Here is a 14,017-nt window from a genome sequence, read left to right as displayed (position 1 = left end):
AGCTCACAGCAACCTCCAACTCCTGGGCTCAAGCGAGTCTCCTGCCTCTGCCTCCCAAGTAGCTGGGACCACAGGTGCCCACCACAATGCCTGGCTGGTTTTTTTTTTGGTTGCAGCCATCATTGTTGTTTGGCAGGCCTGGGCTGGATGCAAACCCGTTACCTTAGGTGTATGTGGCTGGCGCCTTAGCCACTTGAGCCACAGGCACTGAGCCAGCCAGGCCTTTCTCAAGGACTCTGTCTCCTGGTGCAGGGAGATGTGGAGATATCTACCACAACCTGGAGGACTCCTGCCTGGGGTGAAGCCAGGAGGGTGCACAGGCTCTTTTGGTGTCCCTACTCTGCAAGGGCTCTCTCCCTTATGGTGCTCACACTTGACTCTGAGCTGTCTAGAGGATACCCCTGCATGTGCAGGGCACAATCCACAATAAAGCATCATAGAACAGGGCCCAGTGTGTGACCAGCCCCTGTGATGCAGAAGACTTGGGATTGCATTCACTGACCACTCAGAGCCTGGGCCCTTCTCCTGACCCTCACCCCCTTTTTTTTTTGTGGTACAGATGCTCTTAGGGGCCTTTGTGCTCTAATTACTGAATATGGCTGGACACTACTGCCTAGGGAGGTCTCTGTCAGCAGGGTTTCTGGCTTTTCCTGAGAGAAGTTGCTGGAACCTACTTACAGCTAGATCTTGATCCTCACAGATGCAGGGTATATGTTTGTGTGTCCATGCACATAGGGCAGGAGGTGGGGGGGGTGTCTCCACATGGTCTATCTTCTTTTTATTTTTTATTATTTTTATTTTTTGCAGTTTTTGGCCGGGGCTGGGTTTGAACCCGCCACCTCTGGCATATGGGGCCAGCGCCCTACTCCTTTGAGCCATGGGTGCTGCCCATGGTCTGTCTTCTTTTTTTGAGACAAGAGTCTTACTTTGGGCTTGGTGTTGTGGCTCAAGTGGCTAAGGCACCAGCCACATACACATAAGGTGGCGGGTTCGAATCCAGCCCGGGCCCACCAAACAACGATGGCTGCAACCAAAAAAAATAGCCAGGCGTTATGGCAGGTGCCTGTGGTCCCAGCTACTTGGGAGGCAGAGGCAGGAGGGACTCGCTTTAGCGCAGGAGTTGGAGGTTGCTGTGAGTTGTGATGATACGGCACTCTACCCAGGGGGACAGCTTGAGGCTCTGTCTCAATAAAAAAAAAGTCTTACTTTGTTACTCCTGGTAGAGTGCCATGGCATCATAGTTCACAGCAACCTCAGACTCTTGGGTTCAGAAGGTTCTCTTGCATTAGCCTCCCAAGTAGCTGGGACATAGGCAGCTGCCACAACACCTGGCTATTATTATTATTATTTTGGGGGGGGGTATTCAGGGTCTTTAATGTTGGAGAATGATGGAAATACGTCAATGGTGAGGCTTCTCTGGGAAATTCTACAGGCCTTGTAGTTCTCTAAGCCCCTCTAGCAACATGTGGATATGGGCTTTGACATTCATGTAGTCCTTGGTGAGGCTGTTGCTGAGCTCTGTGAGGAGAGAACTCTTTCTTTTGTTTTTTTGAGACAGAGCCTCAAGCTGTCACCCTGGGTAGAGTGCCATGGCTTCACTGCTCACAGCACCCTCCAACTCCTGGGCTCAAGTGAGGTCTCCTGCCAGGGCCTCCCAAGTAGCTGGGACCACAGGCGCCCACCACAATGCCTGGCTATTTTTTGGTTGCAGCCATTATTGTTGTTTGGCGGGTCCAGGCTGGATTCGAACCCGCCACCTTAGGTGTATGTGGCTGGCGCGTTGGCCGCTTGAGCCACAGGCGCCAAGCCGAGAGAACTCTTAACAATCAGTGAACTGGAGGGCTTCTGCCAGTGTCAACTCCAGGGAAAAAACCATATTCCAGGGCCACATAGATTTGTGAAGTATCTGGCCTGGAGTTGTTCAATGACATTTCTCAGTTGAAGGTATTTAGCCAGCTGCTCATATACCTGGTCTCCATAGTCCAGCACCTTTCTCAGGTCCCGCTGATGAAAGTCTCATAGCGCAGCACTATCTCCCCCATGGCTTCCACTGCCCACCGTTTAGGGGGCGTCGCCATGAGTTCCTGGGGACTCAGGGCTGCAGGCTAAAAGCCCAGCTATTTTTAGACACAGGGTCTTGCTGTAGCTCAGGCTGGTCTCCCAACTCTGAGCTCAGGAATCCACCCACCTCAGCCTCCCTGAGTGCTGAGATTACAGGTGTCAGCTACTGCGCCTGGCCTAGTTAATCTTCTTGAAAGTGTTTTACTTGAAGATTTAGAAGAGAAAATTCTGGCTAGAAAACTCTTGAGCCATGAGCTGAGGGCTGCATGGTAGCCAGGGGTTTGGGCCAGAGGCTCAGCCCCCCTCATACTACCCAACCCTGTTATCTCAGACAGCTGCTGAAGGATCCACAGGTGCTCTTTGCTGGCTACAAAGTCCCCCACCCTTTGGAGCACAAGATCATCATCCGAGTGCAGACCACACCAGACTATAGCCCCCAGGAGGCCTTCACTAATGCCATCACTGACCTCATCAGTGAGCTGTCCCTACTGGAAGAGCGGTTCCGGGTGAGTAGCCTGGGGTGCAGCTGAGGGGCAGGCAGGGGCACTGGAACTGCCAGTGTGCTTGAGGCTGAAGTGTCCACATGCCTACAACTAGGCTGCTTCCTCAGGGGCAGCAATGACAGAACAAGGATAGAAAGTGTAGACTAAAGGGTTTTGGAGTATGGCCTGCTGTCTGCCCCATAGGTAGGGACATTACCTAGTGCCTTCCTTATGTGCTGTTCTTACAGTCCTCACAGAGGTAGAGGACCTACTGCCTCTGGGCTGCTCTTCCAAGTTCCTTGTCTGGTGCTGGCAGCTCTAGTGTGTAAGGCCTGACACCTTCCAGGTATTTGTCTATATCTTGCAGGCAACTCATCCCAGTATGGGGGGAGGTCACACCTGTTGTGGGGTGGGTGATTATCTCAGCATCTAGAACAGTTTAGAGTAGGCAAGAGCCATGCCTTGTGAGGTGCTTAGTGCCTAAGCTTTCTGTACACCAGGAAGGGGCCCTGCTATATCTGACTCCAGCCCCAGGCTGCAGAGAACAGGGCAGGGGAGCCAGTTCAGAGGTACCTTCCAGCTACTAGCCACTCAGCTCTCTGGAGCTGTCTGGGGCCTGGTTTGCTGCCTTGCTTAGTCTCCTGTAGAGTATAGCCTGTGGTTGCCCTCAGGAGGACACGGCAGCAGCTTCTAAGTGGACTTTGGTCTGGGGATGCTGGGGTTGTTTCCACCTCCTTGCCCTGGCTACCCTGCTAAGTCACTGCTTTCTTCTTCTCTTCTAGGTGGCTATTAAAGACAAGCAAGAAGGAATTGAGTAGTGGGCTGGAAGGCTCTTTGCTTAGCCTGTAAGCCCAGTTCCTATCTTCTTTCCATGCACCAAGCAGAGGAGAGTGGCCAGTCCCAGTTGTGGCAGTTATGACCCTCCTTGTAGCTATTCTGTGAACCTCTTTCTTCTGACACTGATGGGGCCTGTATATAGATTTTTTTTTTAATCTACCTAATAAAGTATGGCAGGATAATGTGGGCTTAAGTAGAGATGACGCCACAAGAAAGTGGATGGTCAGCCTGGTGCCCATAGCTCAGTGGATAAGGCACTGGCCACATACCAGACCTGCTGAACAATGACAACTACAATAAAAAATAGCCGGATGTTGTGGCAGGTGCCTATAGTCCCAGCTACTTGGGAATCTGAGGCAAGAGAATCACTTAAACCCAAGAATTTGAGGTTGCTGTGAGCTGTGACTCCATGATATTCTCCTGAGGGCAACATAGACTCTGTCTCAAAAAAAAAAAAATGGATTGTCAGGTTCCATGGAGGCAGATGTTTCAGACACTCTGGGACCACATTTCAAGGAGTGGACTGGCCCAAAGACCTTGATTTCTGAGAGGTTGGCAGGGACAAACTCATTCTGGATCAGAACTTGGGAGCTTAGGGAGGCAACCTTGAACAGAAGAGAACTGTAAGAACCCTTAACTTACCATGAATGTGTCCTAGAAGCCTCAGCTGCCAGGTCTTCCTGTCTTTAAGTAGGAACACAGGGTAGGCCCCTCATAGCTGCTGACAGCTCTCCACAGCTTCTTGTCCATAGTAGAGTTTTTATTTGTTTTTTTATTTAGAGACAGTGTCTTTATCACCCTCAGTAGGGTGCTGTGGTGTCACAGCTCACAGCACAACTCCTGGACTTAGGTAATTCTCCTGCCTCAGCCTCCCAAGTAGCTGGGACTACTGGCATCAGCCACAACACCCGGCTATATTTTTGTTGCAGTTTGGCCAGGACAGGGTTTGAACCCACCATCCTTGGTATATGGGGCTGGGGCCCTACCCATCGAGCCACAGGTGCCGCACCATAGTAGAGAATTTTTTTTTTTTGAGACGGAGCCTCAAGCTATCCCCCTGGGTAGAGTGCCATGGCATCACGCTCACAGCAACCTCCAACTCCTGGGCTCAAGCAAGTCTCCTGCCTCAGCCTCCCAAGTAGCTGGGACTACAGGCGCCCGCCACAACGCCTGGCCATTTTCTGGTTGCAGCCACCATTCTTTGGCGGGCCCGGGCTGGGGATTCGAACCCACCACCTTAGGTGTATGTGGCTGGCGCCTTAGCCACTTGAGCCACAGGCGCCAAGCCTAGTAGAGAATTTCTTAAGAGACAGAGTCTCATTTCATTTCCCTGGCATCATATCTCATAGGAACTTACAGCTCTTGGGCTTAGGCAATTCTCTTGCCTCGGTAGCTGAGACTATAGATACCCGCCACAACGCCTGGCTATTTTTTTGTTGCAGTTTGGCCAGGGCCAGGTTTGAACCTGCCACCCTTGGTATATGGGGCCGGCACCCTACTCACTGAGCCACAGGCACTGCCCCATAGTAGAGAGTTTAATGAAAAATACTCATTGATAAAAACATCACCAGCCTAAAAACTGAATAAGTTAAGTCATGTCCTAGTACTTTGTGATAAAGGCAGGAGCTCCTGTTTGAGGCTACTGTCTCTTCCAGATGGCGACAATGTTGGAGTCTGTCAGAGCAGTGAGGTAGGTAAAAGTGGGGTTGGCCACCACTGTGTTCACCATGGTCTTGGACACCGTCTGGTTGTGGGCCCAGGGCTGTGGCCACTTAAGGATCTGATGGGAAGAGAGAGGGGGTGGGCTGGGCACCTGCTTCCCAGAAACCAGGGCTTCTCCTACTACAGCAGTGCCAGCATTGGCATGGGCAAGAGTAAGCTGGACAGTACCTGTGTAGGGGCTGCTGGCAGCAGAGGAGGCTGCTTCAAGACATTCTTGACATCATAGATCCACACGCTGCCCTCTTCATCCCCACACAGCACGATGCCTTCATCTGCCAGGACAAAGGTGGGAGCCTAAGGTGGGGCAGAGCTCCAGGAAGAACAGGGTGGGATGGGGTAGGTGGGTGGGCTCACCAGGGCAAACGCTGAGCGAGAAGTAGGCCAGGTCAGTGGGTGACCACTGCAGCCGGGCCAGGATAACCACTGCTACTGTGGTCTGGCTGCCCCGGCCCACCCACGTCTGGCTCCAGCTCCACAGGTAGATGGTGCCAAGACTGCTCCCCTTGGAGGCTGTGAGGGAGAATGGAGAACTGTGCCTGGGCTGCACTTCTATTCCATATTAGAGATGCTTCAGAACCCCTCAGGCCTAAACCCAGGGAAAAGCAACCTATCTGGGTGCTTGAAGGCCAGGCTGTCCCCCAAGCCAGGCTCACTCACCCACTACATCATCACTCAGGAATGCCAGCCCATCCACTCTCCGTGCAGATGCCTCAGAGCCCTCAGAGAAGAGGAACTCCACTTCACACACCCTGTGGGCAGAAGACACTGGCTGGGCACTGCTTGCACATGCAAAGAACTGCTCGTTCACTCACATATCTGCAGAACACCTGCTTGGGTCAGGCCCTGAGTGAAGGTTGGAAGATGTCACCTCTAAAAGCTGCATTCTTGGTGCTGAAGAGAATCAGCTTTGCTCTGAAAGGTAGAGCCAGCACTTCAGTGTCCTGAGTCACAGTAGTAGGAATCCAGAAGCACAAGGGGCTTGTTCTTCAAGGATAGGGGTGGGCAGTGTGGTCAGGAAAGGTTCTGGAGCCTCTGGGACTACATGTGAGGTGAACAGAGTCCCCCAGGCAGCTGAGCAAGGCTGGTGTTTCCAGGCCTGCCCTGGGGGCTTGGCTGGTGTGGGTAGGATTTGCTCTGACATGGAGGGCAGTGGGGAATGGCTGCTAGGTTTTTCAAAGCTGAGCATGGAGGGGGGAGGGTATCACCTTGGCTTGGAGAAGCCAATCTGGAACCAGAAGGCAGCCAAACACCCAACTACCGGGTGGGTTCCAGACAATGCAGCAGAAGGGAGAGAGCAGCAGATACATTAGGCACAGGGGAGAAACACTGCAGGACATGGCAACCAGGCAGAAGAAGGGAGGGAAGTGGGAGACCCAGGGGCTGCTGGGTGAGGCAAGCCAGAGGCCACCAGCACCTGGCAGGACACTGCCATTGCCACTGTCTCTGGGGAGGCTACTGCTGCTTTCCTCTACATGGCTCCTTCAGTCATGCCACCTACCCTGCGTTCTTCCCGGACTGTTCATTGTACTGCTTACCATGGCCAACAAAGCCTGGCATGCCTGGGGCTAGGCAGACTCACTGCCTCACTCTAGGCCAGTTCTACCCATCCTGCCAAGCAGTGGCCAAACATCCATCCCACTCAGCCAGCTCTCCCTGCCCCTGGCCCTTTGTACATGCTATTCCCTCTTTGAGCACCTCCCTGCCCCTAGCCCCACAGGAAATCATGAGCCCTAGAACTTACCCATTTGTCATTGGTCACCTCAGCAGAGTCTCTTTAGCCTCCAGTAAAAAGTGGGACCCCCCATTACTCTTCTTGCTCTGTAGCTGACATCACACTTTGTGGACTTTTTTTTTTTTTGAGACAGAGTCTCAAGCTGTCCCCCTGGGTAGGGTGCTGTGGCATTACAGCTCACAGCAACCTCCAACTCCTGAGCTCAAGCGAGTCTCCTGCCTCCACCTCCCAAGTAGTTGGGATTACAGGCGCCCGCCACAATGCCCGGCTATTTTTTGGTTGCAGCTGTCATCGTTTGGCAGGCCTGAGCTGGATTCGAATGCGCCACCTTAGGTGTATGTGGCTGGTGATTAGCCACTTGAGCCACAGGTGCTGAGCCTTTTTTTGAGACAGCTTCAAGCTGTCACCCTAGGTAGAGAGCTGTGGCATCACAGCTCACAGCAACCTCCAACTCCTGGGCTCAAGCAATTCTCCTGCCTCTACCTCCCAAGTAGCTGGGACTACAGGTGTCTGCCAAAACACCTCGCTATTTTTTGGTTGCAGTCGTCATTGTTGTTTGGCAGGCCCAGGCTAGATTCAAACCCGCCAGCTTAGTTGTATGTGGCTAGTACCTTAGCCACTTGAGCCACAGGTGCTGAGCCACTTTGTGGGATTTTAATTAGCCACCTGTGCTTAGTGCCTATCTCCGCCACTGGACTATGGGCCACAGAAGAGCAGGGACCCCAGGCCAGCCACCATCTCAGGGCCTTCTGGGTGCTACAGATGAGCCACAAAGGCTCAGAGTTGCATTTCCAGCCTCTTCCTTATCCAGATACCATCTTGCCTGCCCTCTGCTAGCTGTGGGATGCAAGTTATCATTCCTTTACAGATGAGGATATTACGCTAGGACAGAAAGGTCACATTGCTGATGAGTGGCAGGACCTAGATTTGATCATCTGGGCATAGTACAGTGCTGAAGCTCCAAGTATAGGTGAGGTGACTACAACCCAGTCCCAGAAACACCAGGGTAAGGAAGGGGCCACAAGGTCCTTTTGGAAACCTAGCAGGAGGTAGGGACAGGCCAGCTCTGCAAAAAGGTTTCTGAAAACAGTGCCCAGGACTACCCAGGGCAGAGAGTGTGGTGTGCCCTGGCTGACGTGAGCCCACCTAGATGACAGCTTCCCAGCTCAGGTTTGAGACACTCCCACCTGCAGTCTTACCTCCTCTTTTGGGGCTGGTCCAGCCGCACATCCCAGCAGCAGCAGCCCCCCTCACAGCCTGCCAGCAGGTAGGCATCTGGGCAGGACGCAACCGGGCAAAGGCGCAGTGGGGTGGAGGTGGTGTCGAGTGTGAGCAGCTGACTGTGGGAAGGCCAGTGGGAGAGCATAAGTCTGCAGACCCAGGTGCCCACCACCCCAGCAGCTAGCCTCTTCCCAGACCTGCCAGAAGCATCACCTGGCCTGGAATTCGTAGTCATGGTTGGGCACCCCGATGTCCCAGAGGATGATCCGCTTGTCATAGGAGGCCGCTGAGGAGGGGTGGGCAAAGGAAGAGGTAGCCCTGAGGAGGCCCTGTTCCCTCCTGCAGGCTGCATCAGCTCATGATCACAAAGCCTGCCCCTCTAGGCAGGGAGGAAGGGCTGGGGCCAGGAGACAGGAAGATTCATGGGCTCAGAATCCCTGCTGTCCTGCTCTAACCTAACATGCCCGGCACTGGCAGCCATCTTTTGTAGCTCATGCATTTACCACGCCTAGAGAGCCAGAAGTATCCAACCAGGTCATTGACAGGGAAAACAGTGGCCCAGGTTGGGAGAAAACTCTAAGAATACAGAGTAGCCCACTCAGCTGCTTCCTATCAAAGCCAAAGTCAGAGAGCCCCAAGCTCCCTAAAGTCCCAGAGTGGAGCACTGAGCCATTAAGGTGACAAGATGGTGGTGCTGAGGGGGGCCCTAGGATGAGGAAAAGGGAGTCTTACTGAAGAGGTGAGTCTCATGGGTAGGGCTGAAGCAGAGGGTGGCAATGGCCTTCTTGTGGGCCCGGATGACTCCACAGCAAAAGCCAGCCCGCACGTGCAGCAGACGGACCAGGCCCCGCAGTCCTGCAGCCGCCAGCACGCTCCAACGCTTCTTGTGGCCTGTCTGCGTGACGACCATCAGGGCTGTCCAGGCCACTGAGAAAAACTCCTGGGGCAGGGTGGGGAATAGAGAAAGCAGTCACTGCGTAAAACTATTTATGACCAGGCATGCAGCCCTATGCCCAGAACAATGAGACCCAACATTTAAAATAAAAAGGTCATGATGAAGAGGAGCTGAGCTTGGACCCACCACCCCAGCCCCATCACGAGAGCAGGAGCATGTCTACTGCCCTGCACTCACCTCGCCAGGTGCCTTGTACTTGTGGAGCACGATGCCCGTCTGGCAGTCTATCACGCACACAGCCTCCCCACCACATGTGGCCACGGTCTGGGATGTGGCCCCTGAATGCCCAGTTTGCAGGGGGTCAGCTAAGTGGAAATGTCATCTGTGAAGCTCCTCCCTGCAGCCCCCTCCTCCCGGCTTTGAGGAGGCTTCTTAACCTCTGTCTCTACTGAATCCCCATCCATCCAGCTGCCCTGTTTCTGTAGCCCTTGCCCTTCTCAATGCCTGCCTGCCCAAGGACGCACCCTCCTCCCAGGCTGGCTCAAAGGCACAGGCCCACAGCTGTGTCTTGAGGTCCTCAGGGCTGTTGTTCTTGCTGTGGCACTGCAGAAAGTGCAGGGGCTCCAGCTTCAGGGCAGGCTGTGGGGACAAAAGGCAGGGGGTGGTGGTGGTGGTCACAGCTGCCCCAGCCCTGGCTCATATGCCATACACTCCCTACCACCCCAGCTTACCTGGCCACCATCAGAGCCCTTAGGACTGCCCTCCACCTGGGCTGGTGGGGAGACACACCACCGCTTATTAGAAGACAGGTTGAGTGGGACATCTTTCAGCCGTTTCAAGGTCACCAGCCTGGCCTGTTGAGAAGGCCTTGTGACCACAGGCTCATCTGCCTAGGGCTTCCTTCCTATCACAGGCTGGACTGCACTTCCCCATGGGGGTAAGAGGCCAGGACTGGCCAGGGGTCCCAGAGGGAGTAAACTGAGTCACCAGCACCCACTCCTGGGCTCATTTCCAGGATCCTCTATGGCAGGCCCCACAGCTCTAGGGGCCATACTCACCCTGGGCTTGGAGGCAGCTGCGGCTTCTAGAGGCCTCTCTGGGTTGTCTGCTTCATGTACGAGTGTCCCACCGGAGGCCACCAGCTCCTCAGAGATCATCCGTACCTGGATGGGGTCAAACTGTCAGGGTTAGGAAGCCAGACACAGTCCAGACACCTGGTCAGAGGGAACCTGTGTTTCCCAAGTTCAGGAAGGGTCTCTGCAGCCAAACGGGCTGCCTTCCCTGATCTGTTCCATTCCCACAGCTCCTCATGGAAAGAAATCTCCAGCTTAAGTGAGAGCTATGGGAGCCATCAAGGAGCAGGAAAACTGACTCCCTCCCCAATGGGACATGACATACCCGCCACTGGGTGAACTCGCTGAGGGACTCAGGCCCATAGCGGACATCTCTGACAGCAGACCTCACAAAGTCTGCCTGGGCCTTCTCAGCCTTTTCTTCAGGACTCAGTGCAGCCATGAACTTCTCCCAGTGAGCTGTGACCTGGTGGAAGAAGGGCCAGATCCAGACCCAGCCCAGCCCAGCCTAGCCCAGCCCAGCTCTCCTGGACCCCTATCCATAATCTCATGGCAGTAGGTATCTCAATCTCACTGCCTGCTGGAAGCCTCCCCAAACTACAGCCTGTCACAGAAGACTGCACAAACCTCAGCGCCACAAAAATGTAAAGAAACAGCTCAGGAAAAGCCTCCCCAGCAAGGCCTGCAAGGCAGGACCACAGCCAGGTTTAGAGCAGCATGTCAGGCCAGACGCTATCAGGGCAAAAAGCCCCTGTCAGTCACCCTCCTCAATTCTGGAGGTCCAATTCTGTCCTTCCTTACTCAGCGACTCCTACAGCTTGCAAGTACACCATGATAAACTTCCCACCTCCCTTACCCTGTTGGTCAGTTCTCGGTTCAGGTTTTCCACCTGAGAGCAGGTTGAGGATGCATCTTTGCCATTGACCTTACGGAGTTTGGGCAGAAGAAAAGAAACCTTCAGGTTGTCATTGACCTGGAGGAGTGAAGGAACAGTGCTCAGGGGCTGAGGAGAGTGAGCCCAAGAGTCCTGACCCCCACGCTGGGTTGGTAGGAACCCCCACTTACTGTCAGGAAGGGGTTGCCCTCCAGGCTGAGCTCTTCAAGCTGTGGGAACTGGCACAAGGCAGTAACATCCCCCAGCTGGTTGTTAGCACAGCGGAGGACTCGCAGGCGGGAAAGGCCCAGGTTGTCAGGCAGCATCTCCAGCTGGTTGTTGGAGAGATCCAGCTCCTGCAGCCGTGTCAGGCGGCACAAGAGCTTGGGGTCCAGGTGTTCTGAGAGCAGCTTCAGCCCGGAAAGGCTGGGCGGGGGCAGACAGGAAGGGCTCAGGGGTGGCAGGAATTTCTTGTACATGTGCAGCATCCCCCATGCCCCTTTGAAAAAAATCTTGTAACTACTTTAGAACTAGGAGCAGCATAGCCCCTCCAGGATGCTCTTCCTGATCCTCTGGGGGCTCCTCTGGCTTCCCTGGCCCCCTATGACAGCAACAGGTTGCCCAATATTCTCTTTTTGCAAGGCTATGTCCCCAGCTGCCACCCAATAAGTAGTGTGGGAGAGATCCTGGGCATCTCTTTACAAGAAGACGTTAGGCGCAACTCTGCCAAAGCGAAAGGGCGATAACCGGGACGGGAAGGGAGTGGGAAAGGGTCCCAACTTTGCCTCCCGATTGCCCAGCGACCCAGACCGCGGTGGCGTGCGGCGGGTCCCGGCTCCGCGGACACAGCCTCGCCCCGGGCCCGGTTCTTACTCCAAGCTCCGGATCTTCCCCAGCCGGTTGCTCTTGGGGCGCCCGCGCTCCATCAGCAGCTGCGGTGAGAGGGGGCCCATGGCGAAGAGGTGCGGCCCACACACTGGCCCACTCGGCGACCCCGCCGTCTGGTAGAGCCCGGTACTCCTACAGTGGAGTCCAGTGGAGTCCGTGAGCTGCCGAGCCCACTGGTGCGCCCGCGGGTTCTGACGACCGGAAGGAAGCGAAGCCAAGACCTAGTTCCTCACGCGCGGACTACAACTCCCAGCACCCCCAGCGCGGTCCCGCGCCTGCGCCGTGGTCGCTCGGACGGCGCGATGGCTGCCCCTGCGGCCGCTGCTGCAGCGGTGGATGTGTCTGAGGTCCTTCAGCAATGCGGTTGCAAGGGCATCCGGACCTGTTTGATCTGCGAGCAGCAGCGCAGTAGTGATCCGCCCTGGCAGCACCCCCTTGGGGTAAGGGCGGGAAGAGGGACCGGGCCTACAAATTTAATTCTTTATACGGAGAAACTGAGGCCTAGCATGGTCATGAGACAGGCTGGGATCATAGTCTGTCTGAGGCTCTTGTGGTAGGGGGGTTGTGGGTTGAGGCTTGAGAGTGAGGAAGGGGCTGGTCCCAGCTTGCCTCTGGGACTCTGGAGAAATTAGTAAACCTCGACTTAGCTTCTCTGGTCTGGTGCTGGGGACGTCACTGGCACGTGGGTAAACAACATGGAAAGTGAGGAGCGAGAGTGCTGGCGGGTAGATTGCTGGAGCTCAGGAGCTGGAGACCATCCTGAGCAAGAGCGAGACCCCGTGTTAAGGAATGGGGGAAAAAAGTGTGGAGGGTGTTGCATATCAGGCCAACTATGAGACGTAAATGGGTAAGGAGGCAATTAATTCCAGTTAACTAATGAAAAAAACTCAGAACCTTTGGATTGGCCTGAAGTACTGTAGAGGGTTGCAAAGGAGTGTCAGCCATGGGGACTGGGTGGGCAGAAGTCTAGGCTAGGAAGGATTACCCCTACTCTAGGTACCTGTAGAAACAGAAAGGAGAAGGGTTGTCAAGAGTGGAAGGGGAGAAGGAAATTATTATTTAATGGGGACAAGAGTTTTAGTTTTAGAGGATGAAAACGTATTGGAGAAGGATGGTGGCGATGGCTGCACAACAATGTGAACAAACTGATAATTTTTTTTAAATTGTGGAATGTCTGAACTGTGCCAGTGGATATGGGTGTGAAGATATAAGGCTCTGTTTATCGAATACTGTCCCAGCCTGATGGCTGTGGGACAAGGAGAGTGAGATGTCAAGGATGCCTCCAATGTGCCCCATGTGAGAGTCCCAGGAGACAGGAGATGGTGGTCCAAAGCCCAGGGGATGTCCAAGCTGCAGTCAGAGGCTAGAGGTGAAACTTTAGAAGGGAGTGAGATCCCCAGAGAGAACAGAGAAAAATCAAGAGCCCACAGCAAGAGCCTGGGGATGGGAGAAGAAAAGGAGACCATAGAGGCCTGGCCTGAGTTCTGGAGGCCTCTTAGTCATAGCTGGGTGGCTTCGGGCAGAACCTGCACACATCTGTGCCCCCAGATCTCACATAGAAACAATTATGGTATCTTCCTCCTAGGGTTGTCTTAAGAGGGGAGGGGAACTAGATAATCCATGTAAAATGCCTAATACTCTGGATGCAAATATTAGCTATCTCATTAACTCTTTAATGAAGAGATCCAGAAGAGGAAGGTGTAGCTGAAGCCAAGGTAGGGATTTAAGAAGTAGTCATTGGCAGCATGACCTGGGGTCTGCCTGGAAGACAGGAGGGGAGAAGCTGGGGTGCTAGGGAGCTCAACGGGAGGGAGGCAAGCAGCCTGAGGCCCGGGGAGAGGAGGCTGCACTTTGGCCAACACTGAGATGGATGACAGGCACAGGTCAGCCCCACCTAAAGAGGCTGGGGTGCACAGATAAAGGGCAGGGGAAGGCAGCTGGGCTTCATGGAAGCAGCTGTTAAGACAGAGTCTGGGGGCTCGGCACCTGTGGCTCAAGCGGCTAAGGTGCCAGCCACATACGTCTAAGGTGGCGTGTTCGAATCCCCAGCCCGGGCCCACCAAACAACAGTGATGGCTGCAACCAAAAAATGGCCGGGCGTTGTGGTGGGCGCCTGTAGTCTCAGCTACTTGAGAGGCTGAGGCAGGAGACTCGCTTGAGCCCAGGAATTGGAGGTTGCTGTGAGCTGTGATGCCAGGGCACTCTACCCAGGGGGATAGCTTGAGGCTCTGT

At 54.4% G+C, this 14,017-nt stretch overlaps 3 protein-coding genes and 1 pseudogene across 3 annotated transcripts in view; 2 read left to right on the top strand and 2 right to left on the bottom strand.

Annotated features, from left to right (window-relative positions):
• Nucleotides 1-3,660, top strand: part of POLR2J (RNA polymerase II subunit J) — a 6,449-nt gene extending 2,789 nt beyond the window's left edge. Inside the window, exons 2-4 of the mRNA XM_023515697.1 lie at nt 1,982-1,998; nt 2,317-2,567; nt 3,326-3,660. Coding sequence (XP_023371465.1) covers nt 1,982-1,998; nt 2,317-2,567; nt 3,326-3,361 — 304 coding nt within the window. The 3' untranslated portion in view covers nt 3,362-3,660. The remainder of the gene's footprint in view (nt 1-1,981; nt 1,999-2,316; nt 2,568-3,325) is intronic.
• On the bottom strand, nt 1,400-2,084 carry LOC111726722 (annotated as a pseudogene).
• Nucleotides 3,661-4,900: 1,240 nt separating the features above from the next.
• Nucleotides 4,901-11,952, bottom strand: LRWD1 (leucine rich repeats and WD repeat domain containing 1). Its single transcript, XM_003794175.3, has 15 exons — nt 11,771-11,952; nt 11,089-11,323; nt 10,880-10,996; nt 10,349-10,489; nt 10,009-10,113; nt 9,682-9,804; nt 9,475-9,589; nt 9,188-9,288; nt 8,788-8,995; nt 8,269-8,341; nt 8,034-8,174; nt 5,760-5,851; nt 5,457-5,612; nt 5,271-5,374; nt 4,901-5,160 (listed from the first exon to the last, which is right to left on the bottom strand). Exons 1-15 carry the CDS (start codon nt 11,848-11,850, stop codon nt 5,020-5,022), a joined length of 1,932 nt encoding a protein of 643 aa, XP_003794223.1. The 5' UTR covers nt 11,851-11,952; the 3' UTR covers nt 4,901-5,019.
• Nucleotides 11,953-12,188: 236 nt separating this feature from the next.
• Nucleotides 12,189-14,017, top strand: part of ALKBH4 (alkB homolog 4, lysine demethylase) — a 6,575-nt gene continuing 4,746 nt past the window's right edge. The window contains exon 1 of the mRNA XM_012807891.2: nt 12,189-12,225. The gene's annotated coding sequence lies outside the window, so the exon portion shown is untranslated. The remainder of the gene's footprint in view (nt 12,226-14,017) is intronic.

This window comes from Otolemur garnettii, unplaced genomic scaffold (assembly GCF_000181295.1).
Source record: "Otolemur garnettii isolate 467f Iridium unplaced genomic scaffold, OtoGar3 scaffold00077, whole genome shotgun sequence".
NCBI lineage: Eukaryota > Metazoa > Chordata > Mammalia > Primates > Galagidae > Otolemur > Otolemur garnettii.
The sequence above is the reverse complement of the archived record's forward strand: the minus strand, read 5'-3'. Positions and strand labels throughout refer to the sequence as shown.

Coding starts and splice junctions, on each gene's coding strand:
- LRWD1 (XM_003794175.3), bottom strand. CDS start 11,850: ATGGGCCCCCTCTCACCGCAGCTGCTGATGGAGCGCGGGCGCCCCAAG. Junction 10,490..10,879: donor ACCGAGAACTGACCAACAGG/GTAAGGGAGGTG, acceptor TTCTTCCACCAG/GTCACAGCTCACTGGGAGAA. Junction 5,375..5,456: donor CTCGCTCAGCGTTTGCCCTG/GTGAGCCCACCC, acceptor TTGTCCTGGCAG/ATGAAGGCATCGTGCTGTGT.